The sequence below is a fragment of the Eptatretus burgeri genome, chromosome 4 (assembly GCF_056783735.1).
Source record: "Eptatretus burgeri isolate ZD-2024b chromosome 4, Ebu_testis_v1, whole genome shotgun sequence".
Taxonomy (NCBI): domain Eukaryota; kingdom Metazoa; phylum Chordata; class Myxini; order Myxiniformes; family Myxinidae; genus Eptatretus; species Eptatretus burgeri.
This window is the reverse complement of record NC_140964.1, coordinates 137,096,197-137,115,602: the sequence shown is the minus strand read 5'-3', so window position 1 is coordinate 137,115,602 and position 19,406 is coordinate 137,096,197. Positions and strand designations below refer to the sequence as shown.

Genomic DNA, 19,406 nt, shown 5'->3' with positions numbered 1-19,406 from the left:
TTCAGCCTCAGCAGCCATCTCAACCAGAGTTGGTGTCAAAGCCACCCAATGCTCGCCTGTATATACATTTATCGTTTTTAATAGACTCGTCTAATATTTTTTTTTTATAAAGCATTGCAGTGAAGTCTGATCCAAATAATGTTAAAGCAAGAAATGTATTTGTATATTGTAATCAGTAAAAAATATTGTGGTAGATAAAAATATTAGAAAGGAAATAACTTGCACCAAAAACTTTAACATTTTCACGCTCACGCCGGGGGTATCGCAATAGCTCTCTGTTCTTCGAACAGGCAAGCTAAAAATGACCAGATATTGTTCCATGATCTCACTTTCCCCAACTTTGCTTATGATATGAGGAATTCAAGATCCATGTACTCTTCGGCTCAGAGGATTGCTTGCTTGTATTATTGAATTTCCTCCGATTCTCTATATGCATATGTATTAAATAAATGGTTCAAATGCATAAGAGGAATTGAGTCTTCTTCGACAGTGGAAAGCCATATTTGGGAGGGGTCGGGGGCAGAAATGAAGTCACTAAAACCTCTATCATGTGACCTTTAGTCCTCCAGTCAAGCTCGGTTGAGATTGGATAAGTAATGAAAGAATCACAGCCAAATCGAGACACCAAATTACCTATTTTAGCATGATTACCTGCTTGAAAGAATTGATAAGGTTGTGTTGGAATGAATGCATTGTGTCGGCTTGATGGGCCAAATGGACTCCGACGTCCAATGTCCTTGTGTATCTTGTTCTTCCAACTGAATGTTTAATATTTCCTTGTTTTCGTCTGTAAGGTTGAGAAAGCAAAAAAAAAAAAAAGAAAGTTTACAGGCCAAGGAAGACGAGAAAAGGAAGACGGGGTTCGTACGGGTCATGGAATTTAACAAAACTCTTTTCCAGACATGTAAAGTCATGTAATTTCACCGGCGGTCATGGAAAATATTGGAAATTGAGAGCGAATGCGTGTTATGTTATTTTCGGAACAAAACAAATGTGTATGTATGAGTTGCGTTCCCAAATCTTTTGTTCCGTACTCAGAACACAATTTCCCAATGACGCATCATGAATCTGCAGCTCAGGACCGCTCAACCTATGTTCTCGCAGAATGACACCAGACGTTTCTCTTGCAGTAAAATTATCTGTCTCTCTGATAAAGCACCCTCTCCCTCGTCTCTTGGCACTCATTATGGAGGGTTGTTTTAAAAAGGAATGTAAAATTACTCGGTGAGTGCCAAGCGAGAAGGGAATACAGTGCACTGTGCAGCAGATATGTAGTAGAGTTCAAATGTGTGTGTTGATGCACATCCTGGGCCGTTGTTGTTGTTTCTGGGATACAGGTTGAAAGTTTTTATTTGTGTTTCCGGCGTTGTGATATAAAGCAATTTGCGATAATGAAATAGTTCATAATAAAAACTAAATTGCAATAAATTCAATTGAACTGCGATATACGATAGTATAATAAGTGAGGAGACATGGAAGCAGAGTCAAAGTTGGGGGAAGTTGGCACATGCTCACAATGCACCATTTTTAACCTACCTGGAGAGCTGGGCCAGAAAGCCAGAGGGCAAACAAAGAATTTGCTGTAACGATGCCCGCCCGGCCTATAAGCAAAGACTGGCTGAATTCTATACATGTCATGTGTCCAATCATGAAGATCAAAGAACACATTTAATATCGAACTTGAAATGTGTTTTATATTTTTCAAAAGGGCCCACCTTGACACGGTTGGCCTCCAGTTTCAATGAGAAGCCCAGCATGAAGGCAGATGGTCATGAATGAGTGATTTTGTTTTGTTCCACCTATCAAACGTGGCCCTTTGATTCTCATTTCTCACCAGGTTTTGATATCACGCCTGCTTTGTTCTTTGCAGGCCTTCTGTATCCAACCCAACACAATGTCATGTTAACAGTTACCTAATGTTATTCAACTGAAGCAGGATTGTGGTCGACATCAAGTGCTTGATAACTTACAGAATGTTGCTGATGTAATGTCGTGTCATTAGATAAATGTCATTGTCGTTGTCACAGCATCACGGATGGTGGGCACTTGACTGCGTTAGAGAGGTGGGGAGGTTGCAGGGGAAGGGGAATGAGGTGTGGGCAAGGAAGGGGTTGGAATAGGTTTCACCTGACGAACACCCCTGGAGACCTGTTACATGTAATTCCCATTTGATGGCGGAGCATCATCCTTGGTGCATTTGCGCAGGAGTGGGCCAAATGGTAACGGCAAATCCATCATCACCCGCTCCGTGATCGACGTCACAATTTCCTTTGCCAAGCCTCAAAAAAATCATCTTCTGGTTCTGTTTGGAGTCAAATCCAAAAGGCGAACCCTATCCCAAGGAGGTCTTGCCTTCAGGCCGTGTTTGGCAATGGCAGACTTATCTGGATCGCTGCACTCAAAGGCATTGCGGTATTCAGCTGCTCCTCGGTCTCTCCCACATATTTGGCTGCACAACAACAGCACATCGTGTACACCACCACTGCCTTGTCCTTCTTCGGAGGCTTGCCCTTGACCATAATCAGAGTTCACCTGATAGCGAATACGGGTTGGAAGCTTCCCCTCGCTTCTGCCACTTTCAACACTGCCGATTTTCTGCCATATACCAGGTATGAAAGACACAACACAAAAACCTTTCCACAGTTCTTGCCCACATAACAGGCTGGGACTGCCAGCCAGGATGGTTTTCCTTTTCGGTAGCAAGCTGTCCGGGTAACCGTTTGCCTTCAACACGCTCCGAGGATGGTCCTCCTCTCTCATCCTGTCTGATTGGAGATGATAAATCACATGCGCTTTGAGGTGTGCACCACAGCTCCTTTGTGCTCCATAGGATGGTAGGAGTCTAATTTGAGGTATAGCGGTGGGTGTGCGTCCGCTTTCTGCAAACATTCTTCTTTTGCAATCCTGTGCCCCTGCGTGACTACTTTCTCCCTCTTGCCTGCTTTCATCTGGTCGTTATAAGAACCATGACTTTAATGCAATCCGCATTTCACGTTTGTCTGGAGTTGAGGTTCTGACAGCTTTCGACCTCTTGTCCAAGTGTAAAAATATTCATGTCATTTAAATTATTCCTTCTTCACAAGTGCCTTCTTGCTCCGTTTTGGTGGGAAACGCAGTGTAGAAAAGCATTCGTGAGCCGTGCAGAGGCCACGTGATAGTTTGTTTGCTCGATTTGAAACGATCGTGAGGTTGCGACTTCACCTGGCGTGATGGTCATCCATTCGGACTCAGACATGCTACAGCACACGCTCACAGCCCATTCAATCTTTTACAGACACAGCTGGTTCTGGACGCACAGCACATGGCATTATATTTCTGCAGTGAATGTTTTTCTTACTATAAAATGCCTTTCTGGTATACAAGAAACATCTCTTACCATTATGTCATTTAAGATACAGGATTGTGAAAGGAGCGTTTGTCGCCTCCCAAGGGGTGGAGCTCGGATCGCCTTGAGAGGGCGGAGTTTTTCTCGTTGCCCCAAGAGAAGAGGGAGGGTCAAATGGGGCCGGTTGAGCCATCAAGTTTGGGCTCTAATCTCAGCCCAGTTACAAACTGCCACCCTGTTGTCTCGCCAGCAATGGACGTGCCCTCCTTCGGATGGACGTTGAACAAACGTCCCATCTGCTGACATTAGGTGGTGAACGTTAAAGATCCAACGGTGTCTGTCATGACGAGTCGGCGAGTTATCACCGGCACCCTGAACAAATTGTAAATTCCTACCCCACAAAGGGCATTGCATTAGTGGCACAGCCATGCCCTCAGCCAATTATGTGACCCCATGGTCTTGTGCTGCATATGAAAGAAGAAGATCCTGCCTACTTACTTACTATCTCTATACTTTATGAGAGTATTAGGTGTCAATTACAATTTCATCAATAAAACAGTGCCAGAAACTTTTGTTGGTATTTATTGTTCAACTTATTTACAAAGAGAAAGTAAAAGAAAAAAAAGAAAAAAAAAAAAAAAAAAAAGAGCACACACCGAGGAAGGGGGGGGGGTATTTGAATTTAAAAGGACATACGAGACGTGAACTGTCTATGAAAGGGCAAGGATGATGAGTGTGTGACAATGTCCTCATCAGGGAGAGGAATGAATGGAGTGCTGATGTGGCAAATTGGGGGGAAAACGGTGAGTGTGGGAGAAGGAAAAAGAAACGGTGGAGGTGATGTGGCACAATAATGGATGAGCTTGCTAGCTGAGGGAAAAACGAGACGCAAAACCTAATCCGGTTCCCCTATTGCCATGTGTGTGAGCTCGAGCTGCAGCGTACTGTGCATCCAGTGAGCGGAACACTTCCTCTTGTTTTCGCCAAGCTTCTCCACTTTCTCCAATATCTTTTGTACTTTCTCCACCTTCCCCTGCACTGTCACCAGTCTCTGCATCCGGCTCGGCACTTGATCCGTGTTCCCTGCTCTGTAATATTAATAAAACAGGAGGGCGGCACCAAAACGATAAACCAGGATGTAATGGAACATAGGATGTTTGTGCTTTTTGTAGAAGTGTTGAAGTGGTAATTTTACCTGTGATGTCATCCCCATGAGCTTGCGAAATTTCACGTCTTGCTCTTTGCTTCCAAAATGTAGTTTCCCCCAGAATTCCGTGCCGCTCGATTTTTCCTTTTGGGTTCCAAGGAAAACAATAAGCTGACCGAGAGTGACAAAATCTTTAATCTTGTCAAAATAAAATAAAAGCTTGCCAGAGATGTGGCCAAAGAGAAAGGTGAAGGCGAAGGTGCAAAACTCACTCCTTCTTTGGGACCCTGCCACAGCAGCTTTCGTTTTTCCCCGTGAATGGGACGCGAGGCGGCGGTCGAGGCGATCGGGGCCGAGGGCCGCAAAACGGAAGGTGCGGCAGCCAGCACTCGCGCCTGCAATGTGGCTAAACGGACGGCCAAAGCCATTTGCTGGAGAAAGAACAGGTAGAGATGAAATAATGGAGGAATTAAAAAAATATTTTTTCCACTCAAGTGTGACAGGCACCAGATATCATGATACTCAGAGACAATCTATGGTTCCTGTCGCCCTTCTCCGACAAACCGACTAAAATATTTGATGGCGCCACAAAATGGGGTCTTTCTTTCAAAAACTCCAATAATTAGTTTCGACAAATGGAATTCACCTCGAGACCAGGTGTGTTTATTATCAAGCAAATGGCATGGGGGAAGGAAACAAGAATGAAGCATTGCATAAAATATACATTAACCAACAATAAAATAACCCTTTAACCCCTACAGATACGTGCCCACGATGACAATGAATGATTGGGAGATTTTTAATTGTCCAAACTCGTTTGGGCTCATCAAACGTGCCATTGGAAGGGGGGGGTGGGTAGACGATCGCTCTGTGCTGCCAGCTGAGGGGAGTCAAAAGGACACAGCTCGTTTGGAAAGGTATAACAGCTGTGTTCTCCCGCAGGCTTTGACACAGCCTGCAACAACCCACCCTCGGAGCCATTCCCACAACAATAACAATGCAGTAAAAAGAAAAAGGAGTTTGTACGAGTCACAAATTTCAAATATGATGTAATGACTAATTCCCAGATTACCAAAATGCTGTCAACTGTTTTTTGTAAATTTATTTTTTAAATGGTGGAAGGAGTTGAACAAAATGTTTGTAAAATGAAATCATTACGTCAACAAGAAAAAAGTAATTAGACATTGCAGACCCTCACCAGTACTTATTTTGTGTGGTGTTTGTGTCCTGGTGTGTCATGTAATTAATAATAGACAGAACTAAAAGTGCCACTTTGGAACTGCTGGCAGTGATGACCAGGTATCAAGATGTCCCGCTTTGATACAACCCAGCTTTGAACGGACACTTGACCCTGACCCATGACTTATTATTCAAATAGATTCAGAATGGGATAAAAATAAATTAAATTCAAGTCAAATGGAAGACCAAATAGGTACAAGTCCTGCATTGGAATCAACAGAAGGAACCCAAACAAGCAAAAATTTATTTTTTTCCCATGGTATTCAAGGCCATCTCCACTCATGGCTCGCAGACTTCCTCTCCTGTCGCAGTCAACGTGTGGCCCTAAATGGAGTTCTTTCATCCCCTCTTCCTGTGCAGGCTGGAGTTCCTCAAGGTAGCGTTCTGGGCCCTGTTCTTTTTCTGGTTTTCATCAATGATCTCTCGGACTCTCTGGAAAATCCTCTATTTCTCTTTGCCGATGACTCCACCCTCTGCCGTACCATCTGTCATCCCTCAGACCGGCAAGCAGCAGCTTCTTCGCTCACTGCAGATCTGGATAAAATCACAAACTGGTCCAACACGTGGAACATGTCTTTCAATCCAGACAAATCTCACACTCTCACTATGTCTCTTCGAAAGGACCGTTTACAAAACCCCCATCCACTTTCTCAACAATCCTCTGGAAGAAGTCTTTTCTTTCAAGCTTCTGGGTCTCACTATCTGCCATGACCTTTCCTGGGAAAGTCACATTTCCAACCTTGCCTCAAAAGCCAGTCGCCGACTGGGAATCCTCCGTCGTGCAAAGTCCTTCCTCGGCCCTCTTGAGCTCCTGACCACTTACAAAGCTTTTGTCCGTAGCCTGATGGAGTACTGCTCTCCCCTCTGGGCTGGTGCTCCTGCCTCCCACCTTTCTCGACTTCACGCTGTCGAAACCAGGGCTTTTAAGATCATTGGCATCTCCCGCAATGAAGCTGAGTCTTTGGGCCTCTCACTCAATCACCGCAGGTTGGTCGGTGGTCTTTCTGTCTTCTACCGACTCCTCTCCAGCCTTGCCCCCCTGCTCTCTCTGTGATTTGTCCCAACCACATTTCCACAGGGCGCTCAAGGTCCGCCAACAACCCCCTTCTGGTAAAACTACCAAAATCACGAATCACTGCTCATCTTCACTCTTTCATTCCTCTTTTTTCCCGCCTTTGGAATAAACTTCCTCACTCTATTCTTTCCCATTCTTCCCTCCAGGCTTTCAAAACAGCTGTTCACCACCACCTCTTATCTTCCCCCATCCAAATCCTCGATCTTTTCTACCCCCGATAATCCACCCAAGCCCACTTCCTTCAATTCTCCTGCTTTCCTTCCTGAAAGTCCCTTTAATGTCCATCTTCCCCTCGCCATGTTCCCCGTCCCATCCCCATCCCTCTCCCTTCCACAGTTCACCTGTGTCTGTTCCCCAATGTTTTGTCCCTTCCACTCCCGCCCCTCTTGTCTCATGCCTCCTTGCTGTGAGTTGTGTGTTAGCTCTCATACGAGCCTCGACCAAGGTATACAAAAAAAAAAAAAAAAAAAAAAAAAAAAAAAGCAAAGATGAAGTCATCAGGAGGAACCTGTATCGGATTCGGGTTTCAGCTGTTACTATTCTCCACCTCTACCCTCAAACCCATCCAGGCACAGCCAAGTGAGCCACAGTAAAAAATAAATAAAAACCCACATCAAAAAAATTAAATCATTCTGGCTGCCACACCATGTGTCCAGTGAAGTTGAAATTGAAAACCTATATTCCCCATCATTGCAAGATCATAAATGTGAAGTTTCACGTCAATCGATGAAAATATTTTTGCGCAATCCAATATGGCTGGCAGACCATGTGACTTAATTATTCATGAATACCCTGGTATCCCCAAGGATTGGGGAACATGTGTGAAGTTTTCCCTCTATCTGTCCAGCCATTGTGGAGAAGATTTTTATAGGTTTCAGGGTGAATCCAATATGGCTGCCAAACCATGTGACCGATGTGAACATTTTCTTCATGTTTTGGCGGTCATACATGTAAAATTTTGCCTCGATCTGTTCAGCCACTTCAGAAAAGATTTTTTAAGGTTAAAAAAAAACAAAACAAAACCCAATATGGCGGCTGAATCGTGTGAACGATGACATCAATTTTTTTTGGTGGACAAATTTATTCTTAGATAAACTTCAAACATTTTTCATACTGATCAGATGTCGTATTCTACATAAGCAATTATGACATCATAACGAAGGCACCTATGACGTCATAAAAAAATTCGCATTCCCCATGAGGAGTACTTGCCACGTGCCAAGTTTCAATTTTTCCTTGTTGTGGTTTCAAAGATACAGAGGTCCAAAGTTTTTTTTCCGTTTTCCCAACATGGCTGCCACATCACGTGACTTATGACATCATAATTATCATTCAAACATTCTACATGAGTCGTCGCTCTGATGGTGAAAATTTTGTCTCAATCCGACAAGCGGTTGCGAAGAACAATACAAGATCTGTGCGGACAAACAAACCAATGTCACCCGCAGGGTGACCCGTATCTTGCCAAAAGGTGACCACATGTGACTTCTTTAAGGTCACACTGAGGTGAACAGAGCTGCTATCCACCAGGACCGACTCCTTGAGGAATATCTGCCTACGAGAGATTCCGATGAGAATCGTTCTACAGAGTAACCATGAAAAATATGCTTTTGCCTCATAACGTCACCAAATGACGTCAAAATGTCTCAAGCTTGACATATCTAGAAAGCACTCGTCGAGGTGTTCAATTTGAGGTACTACACGATATGGTTCCAAAAACTTGAAAATTTGACCTTGGGGTCAAATATGTTTGACCTGAGGCGCTAACCATGAAGTTCAAGGCCAATCGCCACCAAAAATTAATCAGCTGAGCGCCAGACCATGAACTATATTCCCATGAAGTTTGAAGACGATCCGATCAAAATTACTCAAAAAATAAGGGTTTCTTCGACTCCCCTGATTTGCGCCAAAGTGATCTTGACCTTTGACCTTGACCTTCAAAATCTTGTGCACTGAAAGCGACCTCTATAGGCCTCTGATATGCGAAGTTACAAAAATTTCCGATGATTACTGTGCTCTGCAGAATTTTTTATACATGATTGCAGACAAACAAACAAAAAAAAAACAATAAAAAAACATACAAGCTGACGAACATATCTTGCAAAACTTCGTTTTGGCAAGATAACAAATGGACACAAATGCAATACAAGCAACACATACGCTCTCCTCTGGCGAAGGCAATAAAAGCAACACGATGCAAGTTATAATTTTTGGCCTTCAGAGCAATCTAGTAATCTAAATGCATCAAGTTGTGGCCGACTTCTGGTGATGTTCATGATTAGATTTCTCCAAACATCCCCATCCTGTACCACTTCCCAAAACACTGGCACAGACAGCTTGGTTGTAGCCTGAACCGCATCCATCTAGCACAAAGAAAATCCATCCACACCCAGAATCATCAACCTTCCATCAACCACACCCAGAATGGTTGACTTCTCAAGATATTGTTGCAAAAGATTGCGGAAAAAAGTACAAAACGCCTGTACCGTTTCCTTGAAGTCCATGAAAGACGTACACATGATGTTGTTTGGGCCAAGATGTGGGATTTCACAAAGTAGAATATACAGACACATGACAGAAGGAAACAGACACTGAAAATTATTCATTTCATCTGCTTAAAGCAAGTTTTACTCAGTGATTTGTACTAATATTCAACTATTTATTTGCAGAAATGAGTTCCTTGGTCTTGTACGACAATTAACTATGCCTCGAACCCAGGGAGCACACGACTTTTGCGATTTTCAAAGAGGACGAATTGTTGGCCAATCGGAAGGTGGAGTCAGTCAGCGTCAGATAGCTCAGAACCTTGGCATTCCGCTTTCTACGGTCAATCGGATGATTGTGAAATTCACCAGCGAAGGCAAGGAATCCACAGCTTCCCATTCTGGTCGACCTGGGCCCTCAAAGGTGTCTTCGAGCTGTGAAGCGGTCCATTGAGGAAACTTCCCGTTGCAAGGCAGCAAATGTTGCAGAGGAGGTCCAAGTGAGCTCAAAAACTGTCGTGCGGTACCTTCATCAAATGGGTTACGATGGGAGAGCAGCGAGGAGAAAACCTCTTTTTAGACCAGCCAACATTCAAAGGAGAAAGAAGTGGGCTGATGAGATGCCACCAGATCCTTGGAGTTTTGGCAAACTGTCATGTTTTTTTTCTATCAGACGAGTCGCAATTTGCTCAATTTTCTAGCAGTGGACACGTATGGGTTTGGAGACTTCCCAATCAGAGTTCTCTTTGAATCGATTGCAGCCAACTGTCAAACACAGTAGTTTTTCAGCGATGCTGTCGGGAGCAATCTGGAGTGCTGGTCGGTCAGAGCTTGTGGAGTGTGTTGGCAACATCAACTCTACGATATGCATTTGTCTCCTTGAGGATGGACGTCTCCTTGTCTTCTCCACTGGTCAGATGGTCAAAAACAACACTGTTCATGGAAGATGGAGCTCCATGCCACACTGCAAAAAAGACCAAAGAATGGCAGAACAAAAATGGGATCAAGCGACTGCCATGGCCAAGTCAGTCTCCTGACATGAATCCCATTGAGCACCTCTGGGCTATATTGGATCGAGCTGTGCGGAAAAAGTCCAGGTAACCAACATCACGGGCAGAATTGCAAACCCATTTGCGTGAAGGCTGGGCAGAAATCCCACAAGAGAAAATTTCAGAACTCGTTCGTTCTATGCCTGAAAGAGTAAAAGCGTTTAAATCTGCAAATGGCAAGTCTACCAAATACGAGTGTATGTATTAAAATGGATCAAATATACTTCAAATGTTAAATAAATAAATTCTTTAAAAATCATGGTGTCGATTTACTTCTGTCATGTTTGTGTACATTCCCCAACAAATGTCTTCACATTGAAAAAAACAAAAACATAACGACTATCATTCATCGACGATTCATCATCAAAGCCTGGTGTTGGCTTAACAGTTAAGGTGGCTGGCTTAAGATCTGGGGGTCTTGAGTTAAAGCCCCTGTTGGGCCACTGATTCAACACCAAGTAGGATTGACTCAGCCTGTCACTCTTCTGAGGTCGGCAAAATGAGTACCAGCGTGCCGGTAACAGAGGCATTACATCAGCTTCACAGCTGTGCTCCAAGGAAAATAATGCAGCCAAGCAGCCACAGGCTGCATGTGAATAAATAAAAAAATAGGACCGCCTGTCCTGAAGCTCACCTGGACAATCACTCAAACCCCCCACAAAGTACCCCACCCTGATTTCTTTTTTTAATGCCGTGAACAAACTCTGGTACATCGTGGATGATGAAGGTTGTGGTCAAGTTTCATCAAAATCGTGTTTGTAGTTTCAGAGGAGACGGCAAACACCTATTTGGGGGGGGGGTCAACCCCCCCCCCCTCACCCACAGTGGACTCCCTTAATGAGCACAGATTTTGATGTGCTCAATAAACTTTGGTACATTTGGTGTGTTGAAGGTTGTGGTCGACTTTAAATTAAATTGTGTGCGTAGTTTTGGAGAAGAGGAAATACCTATTTTTTTGAGGGGGAGTGGGGGGTCAACCCCCTCCCCCCCCGTTGACCCCCTTATTGAGCACAGATTTCAATGCGGTAAAATAACACCTTTGTTTGGCATCAGTTAAGAAGCTTGTGGCCAAGTTTTAGCAAAATTGTGTTTAATCTCAGCGATAATGACTGAGGTGTTTACTGACCAACTCACTTACGGACAGTGCTCGATCACATAAGCTCACCTGACAAGTCCAGGAGAGCTAAAAATAGGGCAAATACCCATGGGTGCTCACTTGGGAGCAGCTGGACAAGAAAACCAGGGAGCCACTGGTGGGCATGGGATAACACACAAAATATGTGACGGAAAAGAAAGTAAATACCTGTAGATTTTTTTAATGCAGTGAACAAACTTGGGTTGGGTCCATCACGGGTGATGAAGTTTGTGGTCAAGTTCCACTGGAATTGCACGTGTAGTTTGAGAAGAAAGCAAATACCTATTTTGGAGGGCTACGCCCCGAAGACCCCCTTTGGGTCCAATTTTGTTTTTTTAATGCTGTTAAACTTTGGTACATACTGGGTGATGAAGGTTGTGATGTAGTTTCATCAAAATCGTGTGTGTCGTTTGAGAAGTTGCAAATGTTTGTGGATGGACAAACGACGCACAATCCCACAAGCTCCCCGGAACAATGTTCCAGGTGCGCTAATAATTCATTAATATGGAGTATGACAAGAACCATTCATCACCTCTTGAGTCATCTGGTTTCCTGCAGTAGTTGCAATTGTACTTGGAGGAAGAGATGTGGAAGGAGACGAAGGTGAAGAGGAAGGTTGAACAAGGGCAGGGACAGAAGGCAGGGTCGTTTCACCATCTGTAAGACGGGGAAAAAAAATGCGGAAAATGAATATCAATTTCATGTTAAAATGTGTGATGTATCCCAAAATCATTTCCCTCGGTGGGGGGGGGGGGGGGGTTCTTCAAACTTCTAAAAAGTACTGAATCTGTACATCAGTAAACAAGTGGGATTGGATCCACATTCAAATTTGAATTTTCATTTTTGATGCTTGACCTAAAATTATATATTTTTACGTTATACGACATTCGGTAATAAAAGATTGATGTCACCGAGCACACATTATTAGAGTGAAGTACATGACTTGTGTGAGGATAGATATGCATTGTGACTGTTAAGGCCCTGTCACACCTTGACGATTTAGGCAGTTTATGCCTGACGTATGAAAAATTTGGCGAAAACACTGGCACACGTCGAATAAGTTATGGGTAAGTTTGTATACGTTAAGAGCACGCTGGCAAACGTCGTAGTACACCAAGCTGTTAGACAAATTTTCCATGCTTGAAATTTTTCGACGTATGCCAGCGTATGACTCACACGTTCCGCATAACACTGGCCATAAGTTGTAGGTACGTGATACGATCGTTGACACACGTTACTTGTAAGTTACTCATAAGTCGAAAACACGTCGAGGTAATGTTTAGCGTACCCGAAACACATTTCTAACCTATGAGTAACGTGTTGTAGGCACGTTACGTGATCGTTGACACACATTACTTGTAAGTTACACACAAGTCGAAACACGTCAAGGTAATGGTTTGCGTCAGTGTTCCAGACTCCCTGTTTTTTTTTGTTTGTTTTTTTTTCTTCGGTATGACGGTGATGTTGACACTTCGATTTCTAGTGCGGTTATAATATAATATAATTAACAGGCTGCCCCTCAACGATTTAAATCATAACCGCACGAGAAATCGAAGCGTCAACATAACTGTCATACCGAAGAAAAAAAAAAAAAAACAGGGGGTCTGGAACACTGATGCTAACCATTACCTTGACGCGTTTCGACTTATGAGTACCTTACAAGTAACGTGTGTCGACGATCGCGTAACATGCCTACAACTTAAGGCCAGCGTATGCGGAACGTGTGTCATACGCCAAGTAAATCGAGAAATTTTCAACATGCTGAAAATTTCTCGATGTACTCTGCGTATGACTGCGTATGCCAGCGTGCTCTTAACGTATACAAAACTTATCCATAACGTATTCAACATGTGCCAGCTTGGTTCGGCAAATTTTTAATACATCGGCATAGGCTCGCTAAAACGTCAATGTGTGATAGCGGCTTCACACTTCAATGTCAAGTGTGGTTATGATTTGAATCGTTGAGCCTCAGCCTATGAATAGCCTATGCCACATGATCGTCGGCGATACGCTGCCGTGTGCTATGCATAAGTTAGACTATCGTTGGGCATAGGTTGTGAACGCCGACAACACGCTCAGCATTCGTTCGTACAAGTTATCTATATGTGATTGAAACGTTCTGTGTACGTTACTAATATGTTATGCATACGTCCAACACGTTATTATACGCCCAAAACTTTTTAAAAAACATCAATAGTTCAGTGTACGCCAGTGTTATACATACGTTTTGATACTTTGCCATACGCTGGCTAAAACGTCAAGGTGTGACAGCCCCTTTAGATCAAGTGCATGTTCTTTCCTTTTTTACATTCTGGTCTTGAGCCATTTCTCATACGCCACACACTGATTGGTTACAAGAGCCCTCGGTGAGAGTTCGAGAACACGCGGCAGAAAACAATCAATCCTGTCGCATACTGACTGGCCACGAAAGCCCTGGTGAGTGTTTGCACGCAAGCGGCAGGAAATCGAGGAACCATCTCAAAGTGAGGATGACGAAGGACTTCCACCTTTCCAAAAAGCTTGGTGCAGCGATTCGCAACCAGGGGTAAAAATTTACATGGCAGGGGGTAAATATATCATTCCTGAAAATTAAGTTATGATTTTTTTTCACAACTTCAGACAAAATCAATAACACTGTTATCGTTGTGATGCGAGACAGACAACACAGAATACATTCTAACATAGACTCACATTCTATACAAATTATTTTATAGACTCAAAAATAAATTCCCCCCCCACCACAATTTTTTCCTTTTTTTATTTTATCTTTTGAAAAAAAAAAAACACATTTGGGGGGGTGGGGGGGTTGAGGGTCAGGAATTGATTTTTGGCCTGGTTTTTAAGTGGACTATATGTTTTCTTTTTCCTTTATCAAAGTTTATTTTGTGCAAAACCTTAATAATAAAGTTGTTCCATCATATTTTTGTCTGTGCCCCTCTGCCGGCGATGCATTTTTTTGCATGGGAGTAAGGGGGTAAATGGCGAAATACATCAAGCCGAGGGGGTAAATGACAGAGGAAGGATTGAGAATCACTGGCTTAGTGGGTCAGCCAATGATGAGCTATTACCAGGCAGAGCAGCAGGGGCAAGCGCCGCATGGCGGGGGAGGAAATGGGCGATAAACATCTGGCACAGCACAGAAGTACGTTGGCTTTTTATGAAAAGGGATGAAGAGTGAATTTTTATAAGATAGGCCCAAAATGGTAACATTTGAACATTGTTGTCTTGAGATATTTTTCAAATTTTTATCCTATGTTGTGTGTGGTCTAAAACACAGAAAGCCAAATTTTTGATGTGATTGACCCGGCCGTTTGGGCCACACCCAAAGTTTGGAGATTTTGACACCCTTAATTTTTTTTTCCATTTTCAAAGTGAATTATTTACAACAACCATCAGTTGCCCAAGGAAATTCCTTTACAAACTTATTTTATGGTTTGAGTACTAAAATATTTTGAACAAAAATCTTTGGGATCTGGATGGTTATGGATAGTGGTGCCACCTCTTATCCCTTTCGGCAAACATTCACTTCAGACTTTCTCTGGCCATATTTTTAATAACCATCAAGATCCCATGGATTTTATTAGTGCATAAGAGGGTACAAGTACTGTACTATCCTAGGAAAGTAAAACATTCATGGGACCTTGGTGGTATGGCAGTAAAGGGGGTCTCAAGACCACTTCGGGCTATACGAAGCCCATTTTCGAGCCACGCCCACTCCCATAACCATCCTGATATTTTGAAACTAATATTATCAAATGAAAGTTCCATATCTATACTAACAAAACCAATCGTAAAATCCATGGGACCTTTTAAAAACAAAGAATAAAACAGGTCCAAAGTTGCCTTGTTTGACAGATAATGTACATATCGATGTACACGACATGTATATGGTCTGCCTCTGTCACCAATTTCCATCACTTGCTACAGAAGTCCACTATATTCCATTGCTGATTCAAGAGTAAAGTACTTTCACGAAATGTCTTATCTGTTTTTGGGCCATCCATCCGAAAAATCTGTTTGTTTCCTTTAACCCCATGCTGTTTTGAATGTGGCTGAGATAGGTAAAAAATGTTTTCTCGACGTGAATCTTTTATTTTCCTGAAAAGTTTGAAGGAAATCCATGAAATATTTATGTAACTCTTGGGTAGGATGGTTCAAAAGAGACTATTTTAAGGATGGTCCATGTGAATCTGTCCACATTTTTCTATGCTAAACGTTTGATGTATGCCTTGGCATCTTCATAATCTCTCTTTTGGAAGATCAGCTGGCATCGATTGTTGATAACCATTGGCAGATGCATCTTGCACACAACTGTTGAAATTGGGTGTTCGTCGATCTCTGGTGTACTGGGCCAAATGAATAATTCCTTTCCACACAGATGAAGGAATGAAACCTTGACAGCCTCTCCATTGTCCAGAATTCAGTGATGCTATACTGGTCAGCGAGTGAGCTCTTCGTGGCAGAAATGGGCCGCAAATACCATGATTTCCGTTGTAGAAAATGCACGATCTATATGCCATGGCTGAGTGATGTCCCCTGAAACAAAAAGATGCATTTACTGTCGAGCAAAAGTATGTGTTTGGAGAAGTAGGCCTAAAAACTTTGATTGGTGCATGAATCGAAGGATTTTTTTTCCATAAGATTTTCTTTCGCCAATGTTTTTTTCAGAATGGACTGAACATAAACAGCAGGAAGCAATGTTCAAATCACCCCATATTTCTACTGGCTTTCATTCAACAAACCAAAATAAAAATAAATCAACTAAACATGAACTCGACTCAGCCATGCTATCCCTGACACCATGGCATTAGTATGACCTACATTCATAATGCCTAATGATATAACTATGCTGATTTCACATAGGAACAGACAGTAAAAACACATGGTATCTTGGATTGAAATGATGCTGGATTTCAAAACTGTGAATCCCAGATAACCTTTGACATATTTATAAGCAGACAAATGTGGGAAATTGTAACTTACCAAGTATGATATATAAGGATTGGGGGGATATAAATTCAGTTTTCTTTTTTTACATGTTCTTTCATCTTGCGAAGACAAAGAAAAGGATATTACAAATGACATGATGGGAAAAAAAAAGTCATGTAAGGCGGCAAATACAAATGAAAGAAATCACCTTGCATCTCATAATTACGTGGTTTCAAAATAAAGAATGTATACAAAAGACAAAATTTGCTCAAAACAGCATTTATTTCATAATACATACATATTTTACAGTTTCAAATAGAATCAGCAATGGAATATAGTGGACTTCTGTAGCAAGTGATGGAAATTGGTGATAGAGGCAGACCATGTACATGTCGTGTACATATACCTGTACATTCAGGGCCGGATTTAGGCATGGGCAAGCTGAGCAGTTGCCCAGGGGCCTCCACAACCAGGGGGCCTCCACGTATTTCATGAAAAAAAAATTGTAAGCAAAAATGTATTTGTGAGTGCTTGAATGGTAGTTGGTAGTTAGTGGAACAGATATAAGATATTCATCTATAACATATATAAGATATTCATCTTATCTCATTCTCCATTTTATATAGAAGTTCAAATTCTTTGTTCTTGAAAAATATACTTTATGGATGACTGTAAATATGTCTTCTCACCTTTTTGGTATTTTAAGATAGGGTGGGCCTCCATTACTGAAGGCTGCCCAAGGGCAACCACATGTCGAAATCCAGCCCTGTGTACATTATATGTACATCGCTATGTACATTATCTGTCAAGCAAGGCAACTTTGGACCTGTTTTATTCTGCGTTTTTAAAAGGTCCCGTGGATTTTACTATTGGTTTTGTGAGTGAAGATATGGAACTTTCATTTGATAATATTAGGATGGTTATGGGAGTGGGTGTGGCTCGAAAAAGGGCTTCGTATAGCCCGAAGTGGTCTTGAGACCCTCTGCACTGCCATAACCACCAAGGTTCCATGAATGTTTTACTTTAAGAGGATAGTACAGTACTTGTACTATCTTATGCATTAATAAAATCCATGGGACCTTGATGGTTATTAAAAATATGGCCAGAGAAAGTCTGAAGTGAATGTTTGCCAAAAGGAATTAGAGGTGGCGCCACTCTCCATAACCATCCAGATCCCATAGATTTTTGTACAAAATATTGTTGTGGTTACCAAATTCGCAAACCACCATTCAGGTCCCTTAGGTGAGATATCTCGGTAAGTACATGTGTAGTTAGGCCCAAACCCGTTGTCTAGTGGGAATACATGTCATTTATGCGTGCTGCGACTCTTCAGGATAGCCGTTTTTCTTTTACTATCTTTAATTTGGACCAACCGCCATTGTTACAACCACAACATCAACCACCCACCGCGGCGCCGCTTCACGTCACACCTCGCAACCGTCGCATCGCCACCGTTCTTGCGCCGCTTGTGGGTACCGGTGTTGGACTCGTGCAGGGCGCGCGCCGAACAGCGTGTACAAAACCATGGATTTTCCACTTCAAAAACGGATCAAAAACGACACACGCCCACTTTTGTTCCGTCCAATCGGTGAGCAAGTGGCGATTTGGCCCCGCCCCCAGGGCGTTGGAGGGCGATCGATATATGCAAATTTATGGATCAAAAAGCATTCACGCCCACTTTTTCTCGGGCCAATGGGGAGCGAGGTGAAAGGTCGAAGGGAGGGGGTCAAAGATGAGAGAGCGAAGCCACGGGGCTGATATAAGCGACCGCGTTCGTCAAAAAAAAACAGAGAGTTAAGACTTCGCGGGCGGTGGAGTTGGGAAGAAGGAGCAAGAAGGAGCTGGTCGTCGTCGTGTGCGTTGGAGTCGGAGCGGAGGGGACGGAGCTGTGGAGAGGCGGCGAGGGCAGACGAGGGGGTGCTCGCGTCGTGCAGGGGACTGCACCCCAGGGAGGCCGATAGCGCGACCTGGCCGAGGTGGAGACGCTCGTCGCGGGACTCGAGGCAGAGTAGGAATCCTCTATACCCCGAGCATCAGCAACCCCCCTCCTGTTTCCCCCCGCGCTGAGATAGTGCGACCAAGGGGGCCCCTTTCCCACCCCCTACCAGACACTGCCCGCGAGGCCCGCGGAGTTGAGGCACCATCGCCGCTCCGCGTCTCATCACCAGACGGGTAGGCCCGACCCGGTCTCGGCCTCAGGCCCGCCTCATCTTTGAGGGTGTTCTTTTCCTTGGTTTTGGGTATGTGTTGTCGGCGCCGTCTGTGAAGTAAAATTGTATGAGTGTTGCCGTGTGCTCGCGTAATCGGTATTAGATCTGCATTGTCGCATTTGCTTTTTGTGTAAATTGCATTGTGTTTTTCTTCTCTATGTGCTTTTGGTGGAATTGAATATGTGTGCTTTCCGTTCAGCGCGAATAAATGTGCTTTGTGTTGAACTGTTTCCCGCTTCGCTTCGTCATTTCTTTCATTGAATCCTCATCTTGCTTCACGTAAAGGGTTGGTAGTGGGCTGAATACGCCCGATAATTAATCGAACCGTCGAGGTCGACGAACAACACCGCTCGGTTATCCCGATAGTACGGAACGGGTCGCTTAAGTGGCCCGTGTCCGAAGTCGACCTGCGGCGAGGTGCGATCGCCCGGTCTACCCTCCGCGTGGGTACTTAGGTAGGTCGAATTTGGCAAGCAACCCTATCCCACGCGGGGGCTGATTGGCTCGATCGCGGTGAGACCGAAAGGTCCACCCGTGACTGGTTCCCGGCGTTAGTCCGAGAGGGTCACGACTGGATTGTCCGTCCGGTGGGCGACGTGCCGCGATTCGAGTTACGTGGCCGTCAGCACGCCGGCGGGCGCGAATCCGTAACAATATTTTAGTATCCAAACCATAAAATAAGTTTGTAAAGGAATTTCCTCCGGTAACTGATGGTTATTCCAAATAATTCGCTTTGAAAATGGAAAAATATTTCAAGGGTGTCAAAATCTCCAAACTTAGGGTGTGGCCCAAATGGCAGGAAATGGGTCAATCA

The 19,406-nt window shown here is 43.5% G+C and overlaps 2 protein-coding genes across 4 annotated transcripts in view; both read right to left on the bottom strand.

Annotated features, from left to right (window-relative positions):
* LOC147029199 (pseudouridylate synthase 1 homolog) overlaps positions 1-708 on the bottom strand; it is a 58,192-nt gene extending 57,484 nt beyond the window's left edge. For both annotated transcript variants that reach the window (XR_015057847.1, XM_085880143.1), the window contains exon 1: positions 652-708. Coding sequence is in view for 1 of the 2 variants with exons in the window: in XM_085880143.1 (XP_085736269.1) it covers positions 652-693 (42 nt within the window). In the remaining variant the exon portion in view is untranslated. The remainder of the gene's footprint in view (positions 1-651) is intronic.
* A 3,183-nt stretch (positions 709-3,891) lies between these two features.
* Positions 3,892-19,406, bottom strand: part of LOC147029198 (uncharacterized) — a 116,207-nt gene continuing 100,692 nt past the window's right edge. For both annotated transcript variants that reach the window (XM_085880146.1, XM_085880147.1), the window contains exons 9-12: positions 11,986-12,110; positions 4,745-4,903; positions 4,521-4,616; positions 3,892-4,413 (exon numbers count right to left, since the gene is read on the bottom strand). In XM_085880146.1, the coding sequence (XP_085736272.1) occupies positions 4,192-4,413; positions 4,521-4,616; positions 4,745-4,903; positions 11,986-12,110 (602 nt within the window). In that variant the 3' untranslated portion in view covers positions 3,892-4,191. The remainder of the gene's footprint in view (positions 4,414-4,520; positions 4,617-4,744; positions 4,904-11,985; positions 12,111-19,406) is intronic.